This window comes from Lipotes vexillifer, unplaced genomic scaffold (genome assembly GCF_000442215.2).
Source record: "Lipotes vexillifer unplaced genomic scaffold, Lipotes_vexillifer_v1.1 scaffold557, whole genome shotgun sequence".
NCBI classification, from domain to species: domain Eukaryota; kingdom Metazoa; phylum Chordata; class Mammalia; order Artiodactyla; family Lipotidae; genus Lipotes; species Lipotes vexillifer.
The window spans coordinates 906,369-927,650 of NW_006789913.1; the positions used below are offsets into that span (position 1 = coordinate 906,369).

The following is a 21,282-nucleotide window of genomic DNA, read 5'->3' on the forward strand; positions in this document are numbered from 1 at the left end:
GGCCTCTCCCGTTGTGGAGCACAGGCTCCGGACACGCAGGCTCAGCGGCCATGGCTCACGGGTCCAGCCGCTCCACGGCATGTGGGATCTTCCTGGACCGGGGCACGAACCCATGTCCTCAGCCTCGGCAGGCGGATTGTCAACCACTGCGCCACCAGGGAAGCCTGAGAGCCACTTTCTTAATGAGACTTTCCTTGACACCTCTAATGAAGATGATAAATCACTAATACCACAACTCTTGGCCTTCCCTCTTGACCTTCCCTGCTTTATACAAATTATTGTCTCTCTCACCCAAATTGGATGTTAGCTCAATGAGGACAAAGATTTTTGTCTGTTTTGTTTACTATTTACTTCATTTCTAGTGCCCGGAACATAGAAATCTTACATTTGTTGAATAAATGAATGAATTTATTTCTACCTCCAGACTGACTGTCTCAGACTGCTTGTGCCTGTGTCTTCCCTGATATGTCCTAGGGTCTGGTGTTTAAGGTCCAGTGATCTCATCACTTAGGTCCCCAGTGAGAGTAATCAGACTCTCAATAAAATTAACAAAATTGTTTTAAAATTCATTTTGAAAAATAAGTAACTGAGATTGACAAGAAATGTTCTGAAATAAAAGAGCCATGGAAAGAGGGGGTCAAGACATTAGAAAAATTTTAAAAGCATAAAATAAAATAAAATTAAAATAAAAATTATAATAAAATAGTCAAGTGCTAGCACAAAAATATTGTTTAGTGCAAAAGAATGGAGAGGCTAGAAATATACCCAACTATATGTAGTTGTTATTACTTTATAATTACTTCTTATTAAATAACATTTTTCCAAAAAGGGAATAAAAGAGATAATTTTTTTTAAGGTCTAAGGCATTTATTTGTTTATTTTATTTGAATTATAGTTGATTTACAATGTTGTGCTAGTTTCTGGTGTACAGCAAAGTGATTCAGCTTTTTATGTATTGATATATGTATGTGTATATATGTGTGTGTGTGTGTGTGTGTATATATATGTATATATATATATATATTTTTTTTTCATATTCTTTTCCATTATAGGTTATTACAAGGTTTTTTTTTTTGTTGTTGTTGTTGTTGTTTTGTGGCCTCTCCCGTTGCGGAGCACAGGCTCCGGACGTGCAGGCTCAGTGGCCATGGCTCATGGGCCCAGCCACTCTGTGGCATGTGGGATCTTCCCAGACCGGGGCATGAACCCATGTCCCCTGCATCAGCAGGCGGACTCTCAACCACTGCGCCACCAGGGAAGCCCTATTACAAGGTTTTGAATATAGTTCCCTGTGCTATACAATTGGACCTTGTTCTTTATCTATTTTATATATAGTAGTTTGTATCTGCTAATCCCAAACTCCTAATCCCCACACCCCCATTTCTCCTTTGGTAACCGTAAGTTTGTTTTCTATGTCTGTGAGTCTGTTTCTGTTTTGTAAATAAGTTTGTTTGTATCAGTTTTTTAGATTCTACATATAGGTGATATCATATGATATTTGTCTTTCTCTTTCTGACTTACTTCGCTTAGTATGAGAATCTCTAGGTCCATCCATTGCTGCAAATGGCATTATTTCATTCTTTTTTATGGCTGAGTAATATTCCATTGTGTATATATACCACATCTTCTTTATCCATTCATCTGTCAATGGACATTTAGGTTGCTTCTGTGGAAAGACAGATAATTTAATAAATGGAGTTGGGATACTGGGTAGCAATTTGGGAAAAAGTGTTAAGAGCCACAATTTATAGCATACAATACATTGGATGTTAGGCGGTCTAAAGGGCTGACTATTAAAAAATCCAAACATGTTAAATACTTCAGTCAGTTTACCTTTCTAAGAATTGACAAAATCTCCTTGCTCTGGGCCCTTCACCATGTCACTTACCTAATTCTTATTAAAATGTAGATTCTCTTGCCAATTTCAGATGAGACGTTGGGGAGCTGGAGAACCTAACCCACACGTGTCAGAAGGAACCTGAGTTTAGTTGTGGGCGGAGGACATAGAGAACTGTTAAACTTAGGCACTGCTCTTCACTCCTCATCTCGCCGGAGGTCTTGACTTCCCTTCAGGATTCTAGCGTCCATGGGAATGTAGCTAGGCCGTACCTATACCCCAGGTAGTAGACTGCACTAGAGCTGTACTCCAGTATGTAGCTATTAGCCACATGTAGCCATTTAAACTTAAATGTAAATTAATTAAAAAAAATTTCAGTTCTTTAGTCATACTAGCCACATTATGAGTGCTCAATAGCTGCCTGTGCCTAGTGACAGTTGTTTGGACAGGACAGATATTGAAGCTTTCCATTATTGCAGAAAGTTGTATTGGACAGTGCTACGTTATAGTTGTGGACATTGTCAAGTTCCTTGTGCTCAGCAGCCTATACCCTTACTAGGTTGAGAGTAATCCAGTGTGGTCTCTCTTCAAACTTCTCTCCTGAGTCTTTAAGCCCAGACGTCTTATATCTGAAAAACCCAGGGGAGAAAATCATCCCTCGATTATGGGTTTAAGGAATCTGGGACCATTCTGTCAATCATCTGTTCGTTTAGTCAACAACATTTACTGACATTACTCTGGGTCAGACCCTTTCCTTTCTTGGACCCTGGGGATAATGAAAGGTGGATAAGAGACATTTCCTGAAAATTCTACTAAAATGTGTTCTTGTGAGAGTAGTGATCAGAGTTGCGTATTTCTTTGATGTTTGTGGCTCTGTGGAAAGCAGTGATCACTGTTCAATCTTATACATACTAATGTGGTTAAGGATTGGGCTGAATGAGTATCTGTGAAATTAATTACCAGTTAAATTTCTAAAAGCTTTGATTTCTTTTGCTTTTCTTTTTTCTTATAAAAGTATAGTGTGAAAAAAATCCACATAACTAAAGGACAGCATATGCGGTACAGGGGAAAAGTTTAGACTATAAAGACAGATTGGGTTGGAATACTAACTCTATCACTTATCAGCTGTAACCTTGGGCAGGTGTTTCAGTTATCTAATGCTGCATAACAAACTTCCCCCAAACTTAGTGGCTCCAAACAACAAAAACATTTATTTTATCATGTTTCTGCAATCTTGGCTTGGCTTATCAGGGACAGCTCCTGTGTGCCCACTTGGCATCAGGTGAAGTAACTCAAAATCTAGGGGCTAGAATCACCTGAAGTCTCGGTCACTCACATGTCTGACTCCTGGGCTGGAAGACTCAGACAGCTTGTGCTGCTCAGACATTCCTAGCTCTAAATAGTCTTTACACGTTATCTCTCCAGAATGATAGCTTCAGAGTAGCCAGGCTTCTTACATGGTGGCTCAGAGCTCCCAAGGCATGTGTCCCCAAAGGGAGTGAGCCAGGTGGAATCTATACTGCCTTTTCTAACCTAGTCTGGGAAGTCATTTGACATCATTGCTGCCACATTCTGTCTGTTAGAAGATGAGTCATTAATGTCAGCCTATATTCAAGGGCAGAAGAATTCAACTTTTATGGAAGGATTGTCAAAGAATTGTGGACATATTTTAAAATCATCACAGCAAGTAATTTAATCTCTTTAAACTTAATGTTTTGAGAATTTGGGGCAAACTGTGTTCTTTAAGACTATTACTATTTTTGGACTTCCCTGGTGGTGCAGTGGTTAAGCATCTGCCTGCCAATTCAGGGGACACGGGTTCGAGCCCTGGTCCGGGAAGATCCCACAGCTGCAGAGCAACTAAACCCATGCGCCACAACTACTGAGCCTTGCTCTAGAGCCCACGAGCCACAACTACTGAGCCTGTGTGCTGCAACTACTGAAGCCCGCATGCCTAGAGCCCGTGCTCCACAACAAGGGAAGCCACTGCAATAAGAAGACTGGGCACCACAACGAAGAGTAGCCCCCGCTCGCCGCAACTAGAGAAAAGCCTGCGAGCAGCAGCGAAGACCCAACAACGCAGCCTAAATAAATAAATAACTAAAGACTATTACTGTTCTCATTTGTAAAATAGGTGTGATAATTCATTAGTTGTGAAGGTTAGATGAGAAAATATAAGCTCTTGGAATGTTGCTTAGTGTGTAAATGAGTGCTCAAAAGTTGTTAATTCTTCCTTTTCCATAATTAAAAAAATATGAGGAAGGAATTTCTTATTCACGTTTATTTTTTTCTCAAGCGAAACATATGACAAAGAAGAAAAGGCAGTCTAGTTAGTAAGTAGGACATATTCACATGGAAGGATACATGGATGATGTGATACACTTGTACATCCGGCAGGTGGGATGTGCTGTGGGTAGCTAGGTGACCTGTGAGGAGATCTTAGTAGGCTGGCTCCCAGGTATCTCTTGTGACTTATGTGCTTTCCCTTGCAGTTCCTGAGGGAAGACCTCAATTACCACGACCCAACGGTGAAACACAGCACCTTCCATGGTGAGGATAAGCTCATCAGCGTAGAGGACTTGTGGAAGGCATGGAAGTCTTCAGAAGGTAATAGGCAGCTTGGTTGTCAATCCTAGTTGCCGGAAGGTTTAGAGAAGAGAGAAGAAGATGGGTAGCAATTTGGCCTTTAAAGGACATGAGTATAAAATGCTTAGTAAAGAGCAAATTACTGAAATGGTTCTACGTACAGTCACTGAATAGAGACTGTATAGAGACTGAATAAGACTGAAGAGAGTCACTGTGCTGAGAACGGGGGAAGATGCTCCAAACAGAGTTGGAGTTGTTCTCATTAGAATTCTTATCGAATCCTATCCTATCCCTACACCTCTCCTTACCAGCTCCCCCCATCCCCCAAAGGAATCTCACAGCTTTGGCTGCTTCATCTCCAGAGACAGGGAGCTTGCTGGCCTTTTGAGGCAGCCCCTTTCTTCTGAAGCTCCCCACTTGGTCCTGGCTCTGCTGAGTCCTAGATGGTTCAAAGGTTGGGTCGAAGTACAGTTGAACTCTCTCCCGAGTCTTCTCTTCCAGGTTAAATAGCCCTAGTTCTTTGAAGAAAACATTTTTTTCCAGCCTCCTCTTCATCTTGGTCTCCTGCATATGGACACTTTTGTTAATGTCTTTCTTAGATCATGGCTCCTACAGTTGGACGCAGACCCCCAGGTGTGGTTTGATCAGCACAGAGCCAAGCAGGACCATCCACTTCTCAGTTCTGGACCCTGTGTGTCTGTTAATGCAGTCTGATTAGATACTGGTACCTTCAGCAGTCAAATCACTCTGCTGACTCATGTTGAACTTATTAAATTAAAACTTTAGGGCTTCCCTGGTGGCACAGTGGTTGAGAGTCCCCCTGCCGATGCAGGGGACACGGGTTCGTGCCCGGTCCAGGAAGATCCCACATGCCGCAGAGCGGCTGGGCCTGTAAGCCACGGCCACTGAGCCTGCGGGTCCGGAGCCTGTGCTCCGCAACGGGAGAGGCCACAACAGTGAGAGGGCCACGTACCGCAAAAAACAAACAAACAAACAAAAAAAACGAAAAAAACTTTAGTAGCTCTTTAGATCTTTTTCATGTGTAATACTGCTAAACCATGATTACCCTTTTTTTTTTTTTTTTCTCCTAGAGCATTTGCTTCAGAATTCTGAGTGAAAGAGCATGTCTAATTGTATGAGGCTTGACAGGGAAGGAAAAAACAGTGCCTTAGCCTCCTTTCCATTTGTGTCTATGGCTAGAGCTTCCTTTGATACTAATAAGAATGGGTATGTCTTGATGCTAAGAAGAGTTAAAAATAAGTGACCACTAGCATTCCTGGTTTTTCAGATGAGGAACATTAGGCCTAAATTTATTTATTTATTTATTTATTTAATTAAAAAATTTTTTTAACATCTTTATTGGAGTATAATTACTTTACAATGATGTGTTAGTTTCTGCTTTATAACAAAGTGAATCAGCTATACATATACATATATCCCCATATCTCCTCCCTCAGGCCTAAATTTATAAAGTTACTTGTTCATTGTATTTAGTAAATAGTGGAGCCAGGACTTAGACCTGGACCTTCTGCTCTCTAGGCCAGTGCTTTTCCATACCACCTTGGTTGAAAGCACTGGTCTGGTTGTAGAGAAGACCAGTTTTGGTAGGAATGAGGCAGTTTCTATTTTTGTTTAAATTCTTACCTAGGGGGCTTCCTTGGTGGCATAGTGGTTAAGAATCTGCCTGCCAGTGCAGGGGACACAGGTTCGAGCCCTGGTCCGGGAAGATCCCACATGCTGCAGAGCAATTAAACCTGTGCGCCACAACTACTGAGCCTGCGTGCCACAACTACTGAAACCCATGTGCCTAGAGCCCGTGCTACACAGCAAGAGAAGCCACCACAGTGAGAAGCCTGAACACTGCAAGGAAGAGTAGCCCCTACTTGCCACAACTAGAGAAAGCCTGCGTGCAGGAATGAAGACCCAGTGCAGCCAAAAATAAATATATTAAAAAAGAAAATTCTTACCTAGGATTATGGAATTTCAGTTCTGGAAGGGATCATCTATAATATAGATGGAGAACATTAGATTTAAACAGGAAGAAAGACCTGGATTTTTTAAAAAAATATTTAATTTATTTATTTGGCTGCTCTGGGTCTTAGTTGTGGTATGTGAGATCTTTGTTGCCACTTGTGGGATCTTCACTGTGGCATGTGGGCTCTTTAGTTGAGGCATATGGGATCTTTTAGTTGCGGCATATGGGATCTAGTTCTCTGACCAGGGATTGAGCCTGTACCCCCTGCACTGGGAACATGGAGTCCTAATCAGTGGACCACCAGTGAAGTCCCAGGAAGACCTGGATTCTAATCCTGTTTGTAGGATGGACAGGCTGATGCTTGTTAACTCTGTTTTTTTTTTTATCAATTTAGAAGAAGCATAATTTAGCTATATAGATAGCTTTCTGGAAATTGTTATCCTTGTGGGGGCTTTTGTTTAATAAGCTCCTGAGCAACTCAGGCTGTCTACTGATGAGAGATCAAGCACAGAAATGATCTTTGGAATGATACCAGCACTGCCAGGAAAAATCTTCTAACAGTACCATTTAATTTTAGTTTTCTTCTTTTTCTGTAATAACTTGAGGCCATGGCGCCTGGGTTTTAAGAGTGGGTGTCAAAAGTAGGAACTTAGAATGAAAGATGGCAGGGAGAGCATTCCTGGCCTTCTCTGAAAGCCAAAGAGAAGTAGCTGGGAAGGGAAAGTGACCAAGAGAGGGCAGAAACAGAGGGATTAAATCATAGTATTGGAAAACAGCTCAAGACAATTTTCTGGTAAGAACTTTATTTCTGGACTCAGCAACTAATCGGAACACTTCCAAGCATGTTCTAAATGACAGGAAGATGGAAGACAATGGAGTGAGTTTTGCAGAGTTGGTACCTGTTACTGACGAGCAGAGAAAAACATTTCAATGCACAGTGATGTAGCTCATAGCTAAGCTAGAAGTGATATATATGTACCATTTTAAGATTTGCTCACCATGTGTCATGCCTGATGGTTTGACAAACTAAAAGTGAGAATCTTCTGTGTACTATTTCTCCCAACAGTTTGTTTCATTATTCCAAGTAAGGCCCCTAATCTCTCTGGAGTTATGATTTCCAGAGCTACAAAAAGCATGTACTATTCTGTCACTGGCTCAAACTGGCTGGCCTGAGTTTTTCTAGATGATGTAGATATCAGCAGTGGTCATTTGTATTCAGAACATTAGCTGACTAATGCCAGTACCGTCTATGTGATTAATGTTGTTAACACTTTCTGTCTAATGTGGGGGCCAGTCTTTTCTCTGTGTTATTTAGATTTAAGCAGAAAAGCCTGATAATCTCTACATTAGCCAGCTCTGGACTTTAATAATAAAAACAACAACAACAACTACAAAACTACTCTAATGTTTACGTCGTATTTAATATGTGCTAGGCAGTGTTCTGAGTGCTTTACAAATATTAACTCTTATTTCTTACAAAAACCTTATGAAGTTTAAATATTACGATTGTCTCCATTTACAGATGAGGAAGATGAAGCAGAAAGAGAGTGATTAAGTCAAATAATGTAATGCAATTTTGTCACTAACCATCCAGGGTTAGTGCAGACTTCATAAGAAAAGGGCACAATACCTAACAAGAATACTGTCACTTCAGACACCAAACTAGCCATAAGCTCTGGGTGTTCCTAGACCACCTGTGCTCTGACCAACTGGCTACAAAATCAGGGGTTCCCACAATCCCCTCAGGTTTAATAATTTACTAAATAACTCTCAGGATTCAGGAAAGTGCTATGCTTATGACTACAATTTCATTATAAAGGATAAAAATTAGGACCAGCGAAAAGAAGACACCCATATGGAAAAGTCTTGTAGGGTCCTGAATGTGGAGCTTCTGTGTCCTCTCCCCATGGAATCAGGACATATTGCCCTCCTGGCACATCAGTCATCAATGCAACCGTGAAGTTCAACCAAGCCTCATTGTCCAGAGTTTTTATTGGGGTTTCCTATAACTTAGGCATGATTGATTGACCACATGATTGAACTCAGTCACCAGCCTTCTATTCCTCCCCAAAGGCTGGGCTGATACCACCTGGCTCAAAGCCCCAGTCCTCTAGTCACATGGTTGATCTTTCTGGTGACCAGCCCCCATCCAGAGTCATCTCATTAGCGTGAACTCAAGTGTGACCCAAGGGCCCACCATGAATAACAAAGATACTCCTATAATCAGGGAAATTGACCTAAAGATAAAAACCAGCCAAATTCTTTATTATACAAAATTAAGTCATTAAGTAAGGAAGAGCTGAACTAGTAGAGCTGAGGAAGAGTTGAGAACAAGGGCAACTCCAGGGATCCCAGCAGCAGGGACTAGGGGATTGGCCTCTTCTAATTAGTAACTCTCATATGTCTCAGCTACATTCATTCTTCATCTCTAAGTGTCTTTGCTCAAGAGTCAGATACAGTGGAGGGAGAATCAGATTGGCATAGTTTGGATCACAGACTTATGTAGGGTAGTAATAGTGAGAGAAGAGAGTATGTGTGTGTGGCAAGAGTTGGAGGGTGCTGCAAATTCCAAGCTCTCTAAGATCCTTGAGGTAGGGAGAGTAGCAGTTCTTTAACAGAAGAGATGCCAGGTGAATTCTGTAGAATCTTTGAGCAGTAGAATTGTTGTTTGTATGTTTGAGCCAATGGAAACAGTAACTATGCCCTTTGTAGTGAGGGGTGGTGGGAGGCATTGACCTAAGAGGATTCCCTTCTAAAGCATGGCTTCCATTCTTCTAAACAAACTGCAGTGTTACTGTTTCTTCTCCCTTTTTGTGGACATGAGATTTAAAAAGATGTTGTCTGCCAAACAAAGCATATTTCTTAATAATTTCTTTACCCATTTTTATGGATCAAAGGCACCTTAACCATCCATTTTGATTCTAACTAAAGAGTATGATTCCAGCTAAAAGCAAAATAACCTGGTATTCTAGTGTCACTCTGAACTTTGTCTTGAGAAGATGTTTTTGTAAAAAATAAATTTATTTATTTATTTTTGGCTGCATTGGGTCTTTGGTTTTTTTTTTTTTTCTTGCGGTATGCGGGCCTCTCACTGTTGTGGCCTCTCCCACTGCAGAGCACAGGCTCCGGACATGCAGGCTCAGCGGCCATGGCTCATGGGCCCAACCGCTCCGCGGCATGTGGGATCTTCCCGGACTGGGGCACGAACCCGCTTTCCCCGCATTGGCAGGTGGACTCCCAACCACTGCGCCACGAGGGAAGCCCTGCATTGGGTTTTTGTTGCTGCACACGGGCTTTCTCTTGTGGTGAGCAGGGGCTGCTGTTCATTGCGGTGTGCAGGCTTCTCATTGCAGTGGCTTCTCTTGTTGTGGGGCATGGGCTCTAGGCACACGGGCTCAGTGCTTGTGGCACACAGGCTTAGTTGCTCCGTGGCATGTGGGATCTTCCCAGACCAGGGATCGAACGCATGTCCCCTGCATTGGCAGGCAGGTTCTTAACCACTGCACCACCAGGGAAGTCCCAAGAAGATGTTTGTTTTCTACTAGGCTTTTGGAAATAAGAAAATAAGCTGACAGATCTCGTATTCAGTCTGTTCGTTTGTAGGACAGGATTTTTTGTAGGAGCAGTAGAGCAGTACTGGAGAACCAGGAGGGATTTAGGGAGAAAATTCAGCAGAACTGGGCTGTCTGTTGACATAACACAGGGAGCCTGGTGGCATTGGACTTTTGTATAAACCATTTCAAAAGTCAGATCAATATAAAAGAGTTGGCGTCCCCTTTTTGCTTTTATATAAACCTAACGAGAGATCTATTTGTTCTGTTCTTTTAGCTATTTAAAAATTACTTTGCTAAGTGAAACTTCAAGTCATTTAGTTAAATTCCTCAACCATAGTTGTTTGTTGCTATATTTTGGGTGGAAAATGTACAACTGGCTTTTTCTTTCTCTTACATTCTTTCAGGTATAAATATAAAATAACCATGATGTGTTAAATCATTACATCAACGCTGGTTGTTTTTTGTTATCTGAAGAAAATGAACTTATCACAGTCATTTTCTATTTATATTACATAGCTATTTGAGGGTAAAATGTCTTACTTGTATCCACATTTAATAAAGGAAACTGAGCATCTCTTACCTATTTCTGTTCCCAAGTCCTGAGGATTCTACCTCTTTAATATATTTTATGTGCATCTCCTATGATACTGTTTTAGCTCAACTTCCTCTTTTGAAAGAGATTTATTGAGTTGTAATTGACAATAAAATAAGGTATAAATATTTAAAATGTACAATTTTCAAAGTTCTGACACATGTATACAACTGTGAAACCATCACCACAATCAAGATAGTGAATATATTCATCACCCCTACAGTTTTTCTCACAGCCTTTTGTGATCTCTCCCCTCCTACCTCTCAGACAACTACTGATCTTTCAGCTGCTATAGGCATGTTTGCATTTTATAGAATTTTATATACATGGAATCATATAATATACACTTAAAAAATTAGCTTCTTTCACTTAGCATAATTATTTTGAGATTTATTCATATTGTTGCATATATAAATATTTTATTTATTTTTATTGCTGAGTAGTAGTCCATTGTCTAAATATACCAGTTTGTTTATCCATCACCTGCTGATAGACATTTGAGACATTTATTTCCAGTTTTTGGTTATTACAAATAAAGCTTCTATGAACATTCATGTACAAGTCTTTCTATGGGCACATATTTTCTTTTCTCTTAGGTAGATATCTGGTAATGGAATGGCTAGATCACATGGTAGGTATATATTTAAAAAAAACTGTTGGACTGTCTTCCAAGTAGTTGTATCATTTTACATTCCCAGCAGCAGTGTATGACTTTCAGTGCTTGCACATCCTTACCAGCACTTGGTACGGTCAGTCTTTTAAATTTTAGCTATTCTAATAGTGTAGTGTTATTACATAGTGGTTTTATTTTGCATTTACCTGATGACTAATGATGTTGGGCATCTTTTCATGTGCTTTAATTGCCATTCATATATCTTTTATGGTGGATTATCTGTCCAAATCTTATGTCTTTTTAAAAATTGGGTTGTTTGTTTTCTTATTGTTGAGTTTTTAGAGTCCTTTATATATTCTGGATATAAACCCTTTATGAGATGTATGCTTTGCAAAGATTTTCTCTCAGTCTGTGGCTTATCATCCTCTTTACAGTGTCTTCTAAAGAACAGAAAGTTTTAATTTTTCTGAAGTCCAGTTTATCAATTTGTTCTTTTATGGATCATGCTTTTGGTATCATGTATAAGGAATCTTTGCCTAACCCAAGCTTACACAAACATTTTCTCCTAACTTTCCTTCTAGAAGTTTTATAGTTTTAGGTTTTACATTTAGGCCTATGATCTGTTTTGTATTAATTTTTGTATATGGTGTTAAGTATGGATTTTAGTTCTTTTTTGTGCTTGTGGATGTCCCAGTTGTTCTAGAATCATTTGTTGAAAATTCTATCCTTTCTCCACTGCATTGCCTTACACCTTTTGTCAAAAATCAGTTGTCCATATAAACATGGGTTTATTTATGAACTCTCTATTCTGACCTACTGATCTATTTGTCTGTCTTTTTGTCAGTGCCATGCTATTTTGATTACAATAGCCTTATAGTAATTCTTTCAGTCAGATAGTATTAGCCCTCCAACTTTGTTTTTCTTTTTCAAAGTTGTTTTGGCTGTTTGTCCTTGAACCAGCTTGTCAATTTCTACAAAAAACTCTACTGGGATTTTGACTGAGATTGCATCAGATCTATAGATTAGTTTGAGAGAGCTGACATCTTAACAATATTTAGTTTTCTGACCTATGGACAAAGTATATCTCTCCATTTATTCAGGAGATAACACTTTCAGCAATGTTTTGTAGTTTTCAGGATACAGGTCTTTCATATATTTTGTCATATTTGTTTCTAAGCATTTCATAGGTTTTGTTCCTATTGTAAATAGTATTTTTTAAATTGTGGTAAAATATACATAACATAAATTTTACTATTAAATGGTATTAAAAATTTAATTCCTGATTGTTTCTCTATATAGAAATATAATTGATTTTATATATTGATCTTGTATTCTGCAACGTTGCTAATCTCACTTATCAGTAGGATACCATCAGATTTTCAAATTAGACAATCATGTCTGCTGGTAAAGAAAGTTTAACTTTTTCTTTTCCAACCTGGATGCCTTTAAAAAATCTTTTTCTTATTTGATTGTCCTAGTTAGTATCACCAGTACAGTGTTGAAGAGAAGTGGTAAGAGCAGACATTTTCGTCTTGTTTCTGATATTAAAGGGAAAGCATTCAGTCTTTCACCATTAAATATAACATTCACTGTGGGTTTTTTGGTTTGTTTGTCTGTTTGTTTTTGTAAAAGGCCTTTGTTACATCAAGGAAGCTACCTTCTATTCCTAGTTTTCTGAGAGCTTTGATCAGAACTGCATGTTGGATTTTATCAAATGAGTTTTCTGTGTCTTTTGAGATGATTGCCTGGTTGTTCTATTTTTGTTTGCTAATATGATAAATTATATTGACTGATTTTTCCATGTTAAACTAACTGCATTCTTGGGATAAACCCCACTTGGTCATCTTCTTAATATATAGTTGGATTTTACTTTTTAAAAATTTTATTTTTAATTTTTCTATTAAAATGTTTAAATGGAAGTATAGTTGATTTACAGTATTATATTAGTTTCAGGTGTACAGCATGGTGATTTAGTGTTTTTTACAGATTGTACTCCATTAAAAGTTATTACAAGGTAATGGCTATGGTTCCCTGAGCTATACAATATATCCTTGTGGCTTATCTATTTTATACATAGTAGTTTGTATCTCTTAATCCCACATCCCTAATTTTCCCCGTCCTCCCCTTCCCTCTTCCATTTGGTAACCACTAGTTTGTTTTCTATATTTCCTATTTGCTAAAACTTTGTTTCAAACTTGTGCACCTTTGTTAGTGAAGGATATTGGTTTGTCATTTTCTTTTCTTGAAATATCTTTGTTTTTGGTATCAGGATAATGCTGGCCTCATAGAATGCATTGGGAATTATTCCTCGTCAATTTTTTCAGAAGACTTCATACAGAATTGTTATATTTTTCCTTGAATATTTGGGAGAATTCACCAGTAAAGCCATTTGAGCCTGGTGCTTTCCTTGTGGGACGGGTTTTGTTTTGTTTTTTTTTTCTACAGTATCAATTTCTTTAATAGGTATAGGTTATTTACTTCTTCTCTAGTGAGCTTTTGTAGTTTGTGTCTTCAAGGAATTTGTCCATTACATTAAGTTGTCAAATTTACTGGCATACATTTGCTCATAATATTCCCTTATTATTCTCATAATATGCCTTAAATCTGTAATGATGTATCATTCCTGATGTTGGTAATTTGTGTCTTCTCTCTTTTTTTTTACTGATCTTGTTAGATTTTATTAATTTTATTGATCTTCTCAAAGAATCAGTATTTTGTTTCAAGGATTTCTCTATTGTTGTTTATTTCATTGACTTTTACTTTGAACTTTATTTCCTCTGATTACTTAGGGTTTAATTTGCTCTTTTTTTCTAGTTTGTTAAGGTGGAAGCTAAGGATATTGATTCAAGACCTTTCTTTTTTTTCTAATATAGGCGTTTAGTGCTATAAATTTCCTCTAGGTCCTGCTTTAGCAGCATTTCACAAATTCTAGTGTGCTGTAGTTTTTTGCTTTTTTCCAACTGATTTATTCATAGCATAGACAGAGTGAAAATATCTAAAATGAAAACGCAACTGATGGTAAATGCTTATTTTCACCTTTTTGGGGGGCCTGATACAGTCTTTAATAACTTAGCATCCCTTAATGTGTTCCAACTTGAGGGATTATTTTTGCCCTAGAAATGCATACCTCTGAAATCTGTCTTATAGCTTAGTATTGGCTCTTCACTATCTTAGATGATTTTTTTTTTTTTTTTTTTTTTTGGTCCGGGGGCCTCTCACTCTTGTGGCCTCTCCTCCGGACGCGCAGGCTCAGCAGCCATGGCTCACAAGCCCAGCCGCTCCGCGGCATGTGGGATCCTCCCGGACCGGGGCACGAACCCGTGTCCCCTGCATGGGCAGGCGGACTCTCAACCACTGCGCCACCAGGGAAGCCCAGATGATGTGTTTTGTTTTTATTTTCATTCAGCTTAAAATACTTTGTTTCCTTTTTGATATCTTCTTTGATTCATGAATTATTGAGAAGCAAGTTATTTAGTTTCCAAATATTGGGGATTTTTTTAGAGATTTTTCTATTATTGATTTGCATTTCAAATCCATTGTGGTCTGAGGACATACTTTATATTTAATATTTTTAAAATATTTTAAGACTTTAAAAAAAATGTACCTGAACATGATCTATCTTGGTAAATGTTTCATGTGCCCTTGGCATTTGTTGGGTAGAGTGTTCTATAAAATTCAGTCTGGCCATGTTGGTTTATGGTTGTTCAAGTCTACTATATCTTTGCTGATTTCCTGCCTACTTGTTCTATCAATTAATGAGAGAGGAGTATTTTAATTTCCAACTGTAATTGTGGATTTACCTATTTCTCCTTGCAATTAATTCTGTGAGTCTTTGCTTCATTTTGAAAGTCTGTTAACTAAGTGCATACATATTTAGGATTATTATGTCTTCTTGATGAACTGACCTCTTTATTATTATGAAATGACCTTCTTTATCCCTGGTAATATTCTTTGCCTTGAAATCTACTTTGATATTAATATAGCTTTCTTTTGAGAATTGTTAGTTTGGTGTATCTTTTTCCATCTATTTTTAACTTATTTGTGCTTTTCTATGTAAAGTGCATTTCTTATAGACAGCATATGGTTGAGCCCGATTTTTTTTTTTTTTTTGCAATAAGACAGTCTCTGCCTTTTCATTGGGGTGTTTAAACCATTTACATTGAATATGTTTATTAATATGGTTAGATCTGAGTCTGTCATCTTGCTGTTCATTTCCTGTTTTTCCCATCTGTTCTTCGTTCACTCTTCCTTATTTTCTACCCTCTTTTGGATTAATGAGTATTTTTTATAATTCCAGTTTATCTTCTTTGTTGGCTTAACTTTTTGCTTTGTTGTTTTAGTGGTTGTTTTAGGAGGTAAAATGCACATCTTTAACTTATCACAGTCTATTTTCAAGAGATAATAGTACCTCTTGTCACATATAGTATAAGAACCTCCCAACAGTGTATTTCCGTTTCTGCCCTCTCAACCTTAGTTTCACTCTCTGCAGAGTGGCCTGGAAATTTTCTCACAGCCATAAGCTGGGGCAGTTGTATGATTTGCCTCATTTGTTTACCAGCTCTCAAGATCACTGTCCATTGTAGGCTGATGTCCAGTGTCTTGAAAACCATTGTTTCATATGTTTTGTCTTTTTTTTTTTTTTTTTGGTTGTTTCATGAGGCAGGGTGAATTCCATCCCTGTTACTTCATCTTGGCCTGAAGCAGAAGTCTTAGTTTAATCATCTTTTGCTTTGCTTGAATGTTTTCATACTATTCTTCTTGGCCCAGTCTAACTCTACTGCAGTTTGTACTTTAGTTGGTTCCAGAGAGATCTTTCTAAAACAAATATCTGACCAGGTCTCTGCTTTTCAGTGGCTCCCCATTTCTCTTTTAAATAATGAAACAAACATGCTAAGACACCAAATTTCTGTGTGGAGTAAATATTACTAAATGGAACCTGGAGAAATAAAGGTATTGCTAAAAATTTTACAAGTAAATTCCTGCATAATCATATAGAGTAACCATATATTATTTTGAAAAGATAAATATTGATTTTTCTATTGGTCAGGTAACAATTTGTATAGAACTAGCTTTTAATTTAAATCACAACTGCTGTCTCATTTGGAACTCAATAAAATATTGAAAGCTCAGTAGTTGTTGACAAAATTAATTATTACAGGGCTTCCCTGGTGGCACAGTGGTCAAGAATCCGCCTGCCAGTGCAGGGCACATGGGTTCGAGCCCTGGTCCGGGAAGATCCCACATGCCGCAGAGCAACTAAGCCCGTGAGCCACAACTGCTGAGCCTGTGCTCTAGAGCCCATCTGCCAACTACTGAAGCCCGCATGCTCTAGGGCCCGTGTGCCGCAACTGCTGAACCCGTGTGCCGCAACTGCTGAGCCCATGTGCTGCAACTGCTGAAGCCTACGTGCCTGGAGCTCGTGCTCTGTGACAAGAGAAGCCATCGCAATAAGAAGCCCACGCAATGAAGAGTAGTCACCGCAATGAAGAGTAGCCCCTGCTCACCACAACTAGAGAAAGCCCACTCGCAGCAACGAAGACCCAATGCAGTCAAAAATAAAATAAATAAATTTATTAAAAAAGATTGTTACAGAAAATGCCACTGATTTTTTCATGTTTATCTATGAGATGTTAGTCAAATGCATTGACATTAACCCACTTGTAATCTCAAAATGAATTACCTCAATTAGGAAAAAAATATCAATATGTACACATATGTAAAAATCTGGTTGTCTTCTCTTATATTCTGAGAATTTCTTAATATTTTCATGCTGTCATTCCTTACTCACCTCTGTAGTATTGGCCTCAGTAGGTACTGTTTCTCTCTTCCAATTTGTGCAAACATGCCTGCAAAAAACAAACAAAAAAAATTAGCTGAGTACTTTCTACATACCAGGCATTGTGCCAGATTACTTTAGCATACCAGGCTCAGGCTCGTTTCTGTGCTCCACTTATTTTCATATTTTCTATCACTGTTTATCACACATCCTTCTCTGTACCTGCACTGATTTATCTGCAGTTATTATGATATGCCATTCTCTTTCATCCCTTGATGCTTTCTCATATAGTGTTCCCTCTGTCTTTGTTGATCTGGTTAAATCCTACTTGATAATTAAGACTCAATTTCAGTATACCCTTCGTTAGGAAATCTTCCCTGAAAACCACAGGCTAGGTTAGGTGCCTTCTGTGTTCCCACAGCCTCTTTACATTTATCTCATCACAGCACTTAGCACACTAATTGCAACTATCTGTTCCCCTGCCTTTTTTTTTTTGCTGTACGTGGGCCTCTCACTGTTGTGGCCTCTCCCGTTGTGGGGCACAGGCTCCGGATGCACAGGCTCAGCGGCCATGGCTCACGGGCCCAGCCGCTCCGCGGCATGTGGGATCTTCCCAGACCGGGGCACGAACCCGTGTCCCCTGCATCGGCAGGCGGACTCTCAACCACTGCGCCACCAGGGAAGCCCTCCCCTGCCTTTTTATTTCCCCACCAGACTGCTTGAGGGCATTATCTTATATGATTCCATATCTTAACACAGAGCCCAGGACCTGGCCCAGAGCAGGGATGTGGAAGACAGGAGTTTGTCCTTGGGTCTGCCATTGTGTGATGTTATACGAGTTGTTTGGCTCATTCTACATTCCAAACTCTAGGTTCCCTTACTACTCTGCAGCCATGATGCTAGTCTTTCTCTAATCTGGTCTCTGCTAGCCATGTAGCTTCTTTATAGGTGGTGTTCACTAGTGTGTCCTTTTGGGCTCTGGCAGACTTGGTTTTTGCCAGGCAGCCTAGTGGGCCTATCACATGAGTCCTAAGTGAAAGGGCCAGATTCTTTTTGCAGTAATGGTTTAGGGCTTGGTATTGATGCCATGTTGGAAAACTAACATAGTATCTGCCTCACTCTAGGCTCAGATGACAAACTGCTAGTGAGAGCCAGAGGGAAACCACTCAGAGAAAAACCACAGGTCTAGGCTGCAAACTATCTTTAGGGAGGGCCACTTTGGTAAGATTCTGTAGGTGTCTTGGAATGCTCTCTCTCCACAGTAGTCAGATAAGAAGCTAGGCTTTGTGATGCATTTTCTGACTCACTCTGGCAATCAGTCACTCCTTTCTCTGTGCCCTCACATCACCCCATACATCCCTCTTACCTAGCACTTATCACACTGTATTATACTCATTTAATTTCCTATATGTCTCCTTCTCTAGAAAAGAGCCCTGGATGATGGAGATCATCCAGGCTGATCTCTGTAACCAACCAAGGATCTACTAGAGTAGAAGCCAGTGAAAGCTTAGTGAATGAAGGAATGAATGAATGGTGATAATAATGGATAATATTTGTTTAGCACTTACTGTATGCTAGGAACTTCTCATATCTTCATTACACTCTTATGATGTGAGAACTCTGATTCTCACCATTAGGTGACAGAATGAGGCACAGAAAGGTTAGGTAACTTGTCCGTGATCTTACATCTAGTAAGTAGCAAATCTTGAATTCAATCCAAGTCAATTGGTTCCAAAGTCCAAATTCTTAACCATTGTGCTATATCTGACTGGCTGACCAAAAGACTGACCAAAGGCTGACCAAGTGACCAACTAACTGACTAACAGCTGTGTGAAAGAGAGGCAAAGAAGGTACTGGTAACTTTTCTGCCAGACATAGTTCTTTTGGGATGTGAGTTTGACACTACAAAAGTGAGGGCTTTATTTGGAGGCACCACCAGTCCATTAGGGGAAAGATATACTGATTCAGGAGCCCATTTCTTACTGCTTATTCTTTCTCTGACAAGAAAAAGGATTGGCCAAGGCCAAGGATCTGTTCTGGCATATCCCTGGAGGTATCACTATAGCTTATGTGCTAGGGGTAGTACTTACTGTTCCATCTGCCTGGAATGCCCTTCCCCCAAGTATCCACATGGCTCATGACTTCATTTTATTTTCTCCTCAAATGTCATCTCGTCAAAGAGGCCTTCCTTGATCTGGTCTGATATAACACTACTCTTTATCCTCTTACCCTGCTTTATTTTTCTTCTTGTATTTATCACTACCCAACATACAATTATTTGTTACAGTGTTTTAGTTTGTCTCTCTCCACCAGAATATAAACACTAGGAATCTGTGACTCTTTTGTGCACTGTTATATTCCTAGCTTCTAGAGCGGTGCCTGGCAAGTAGTAGGTACTCAATAAAAATTTCCCCCCAATGAATAATGATTTTGGAGTTTTGGACCGACTGCTTTCAAGGCCTTTTATCATTTGGCCTCAGCAGTGCCTCACCCTCCTTGTCCCTATGTGTAACCCTTGGACTCCAGGCAAACGGGAGTCAGAGTTCTCTGAACAGGCCCCACACTTTATAGTTCTGTGTCTTTGCTCATGATTTTAAAATGGGCTCCACAGACTTTCAATAACTGAAGAGGTAGAGCTGGGTTTTAAGGGTTAGTTGGTGTTTATCAGGCCAGGAAGAGGGAAGAGAGCTTTTCCAGAAACAGCAAAGACCTAGAAGTCTGAGAGCAATGTTCAAGGATAAATAAGTAAATAGTGCAAGATACTGATTCTAGAAGAAGACTGAGAAGCTAAAAGCTATAACAGAGGCAGCATGTAGGGTAAAGCTGTGAAGTTTGGGTCAATGGTTTCCAACTGTACAAGACAATCAACTGGGGTGCCCCGAGAGAATATAATAGCTTGTATTTATATTGCATTTATTTTTATCTCATTTAATTTTTATGTATGTTTTACAGTATACCTAATGTTAGTACATATATCTAATTTATAAACAGATATTCTTATATTGGCAATGTGTGCTCAAATTTTTTTTTACATGTAGATTATGGCATTAGAAAGGTTGGAGGCTACATAGTCAGTCACCTTGTGCATTTCTTTTATAAAGGACTATTTGTTGTGGAAAACTCCAGAGGTTGGCTTTCTCCGATTCTGTGTAGTACTGTTTGTCATTTTGCCCAGAGATGTAGTCTTTGATGTCTCTAGGAGCAAAATGGACAGGCTTAGGGGGATGAGAGAATCATGACCTTAGAAAACTCTCTTTTGCTTGCATGTCCTCCTGGGGTTTGGTCATGTGAGTCACTTGGGGTCTCTATCTGTACTAAGCTCCCCTGGCCAAATTCTGTCTCCTTTTACTGTCAGCCACAGCTCGCTGTACTTGCTGTTACCTTCTTCCTCACTTTGGCTCAGGGATTCTTCCCATTTTCTCTTTTGGAATGAGAAAGCAGAACAAGATTTTTAACTTATAGATACTTGAACCTTAGGAACAAGGGGCCCTAATATCTCACCTTGACTGTTGAGTGAGATCTTCAGGCTGGGACACAGGGTTGCTGTCTGACAAGGATGCAGCTCGTCCTGGCTTACTTTGTTCAGACTGCAGTGACTCTGAGTGGGCAACACCATACTGCCAAGCCTTACCTAGGTAGGACATCTGCCAGGTAACAGAATAATATGTGGAGCACAAAACTCAAAGAACAAGTGCCTTGAGCTTTGTCCTGACATGCTGAAGTCATCATCCTTTTCTGCAAAGCTTAGTTCTGTAGGGACTGACTATGTTCAGAGTCCATCCTTATTGGAGTGTAGTGGTCCCCTTACAGACCCTCTGCCTCACTTAGTGTAGTGTTTAGAGTGGTAGTTCTCAGTGGGGGGCAGTTTTGTTCCCCAGGGAACGTTTGGCAGCATCTGGAGATACTTTTGATTGTTATGACTGGCAGCATGCTACTGGCATCTGGTGGGTAGGTGCCAGGGCTATTGTTAAACATCCTACAATGCATAGGGCATCCCCCAACAACAAAGAATTAACCTGTCCAAAAGGTCAGTGCTGCAGAGACTGAGAAACCCTGGTCTAGAGTGACTTCTGTCTCCACTGCAGTGTAGGGCACAAGTGGAGGAGTTCCTGCATGCCAAGCGTTTATGCTTAGGCTTGTATCAGGTCGTCTTCCCCGTAGACAGAAGACCCTTGTGGCACCGCTGGCCTCAAGCCTTTCAAGCAACAATACGTGACGTGGCCTTTCTACTCCATACGCCATGCTGGGTGAGGCCAAGCTCCCTTGACAGTAGGGCCAGGAATGTGTTCTCTGCACTTTGCAGGCTAGCACTTGTCTGTCTGCCTCACATCTTGTGCCACTCTGCTAGG

The 21,282-nt window shown here is 39.7% G+C and overlaps 1 protein-coding gene across 3 annotated transcripts in view; it reads left to right on the forward strand.

Annotated features, from left to right (window-relative positions):
- The window catches only part of STIM1 (stromal interaction molecule 1), a 195,510-nt gene that overhangs the window by 136,263 nt on the left and 37,965 nt on the right, over positions 1–21,282 (forward strand). For all 3 annotated transcript variants that reach the window (XM_007463039.1, XM_007463041.1, XM_007463040.1), the window contains exon 3: positions 4,330–4,444. In XM_007463039.1, the coding sequence (XP_007463101.1) occupies positions 4,330–4,444 (115 nt within the window). The remainder of the gene's footprint in view (positions 1–4,329; positions 4,445–21,282) is intronic.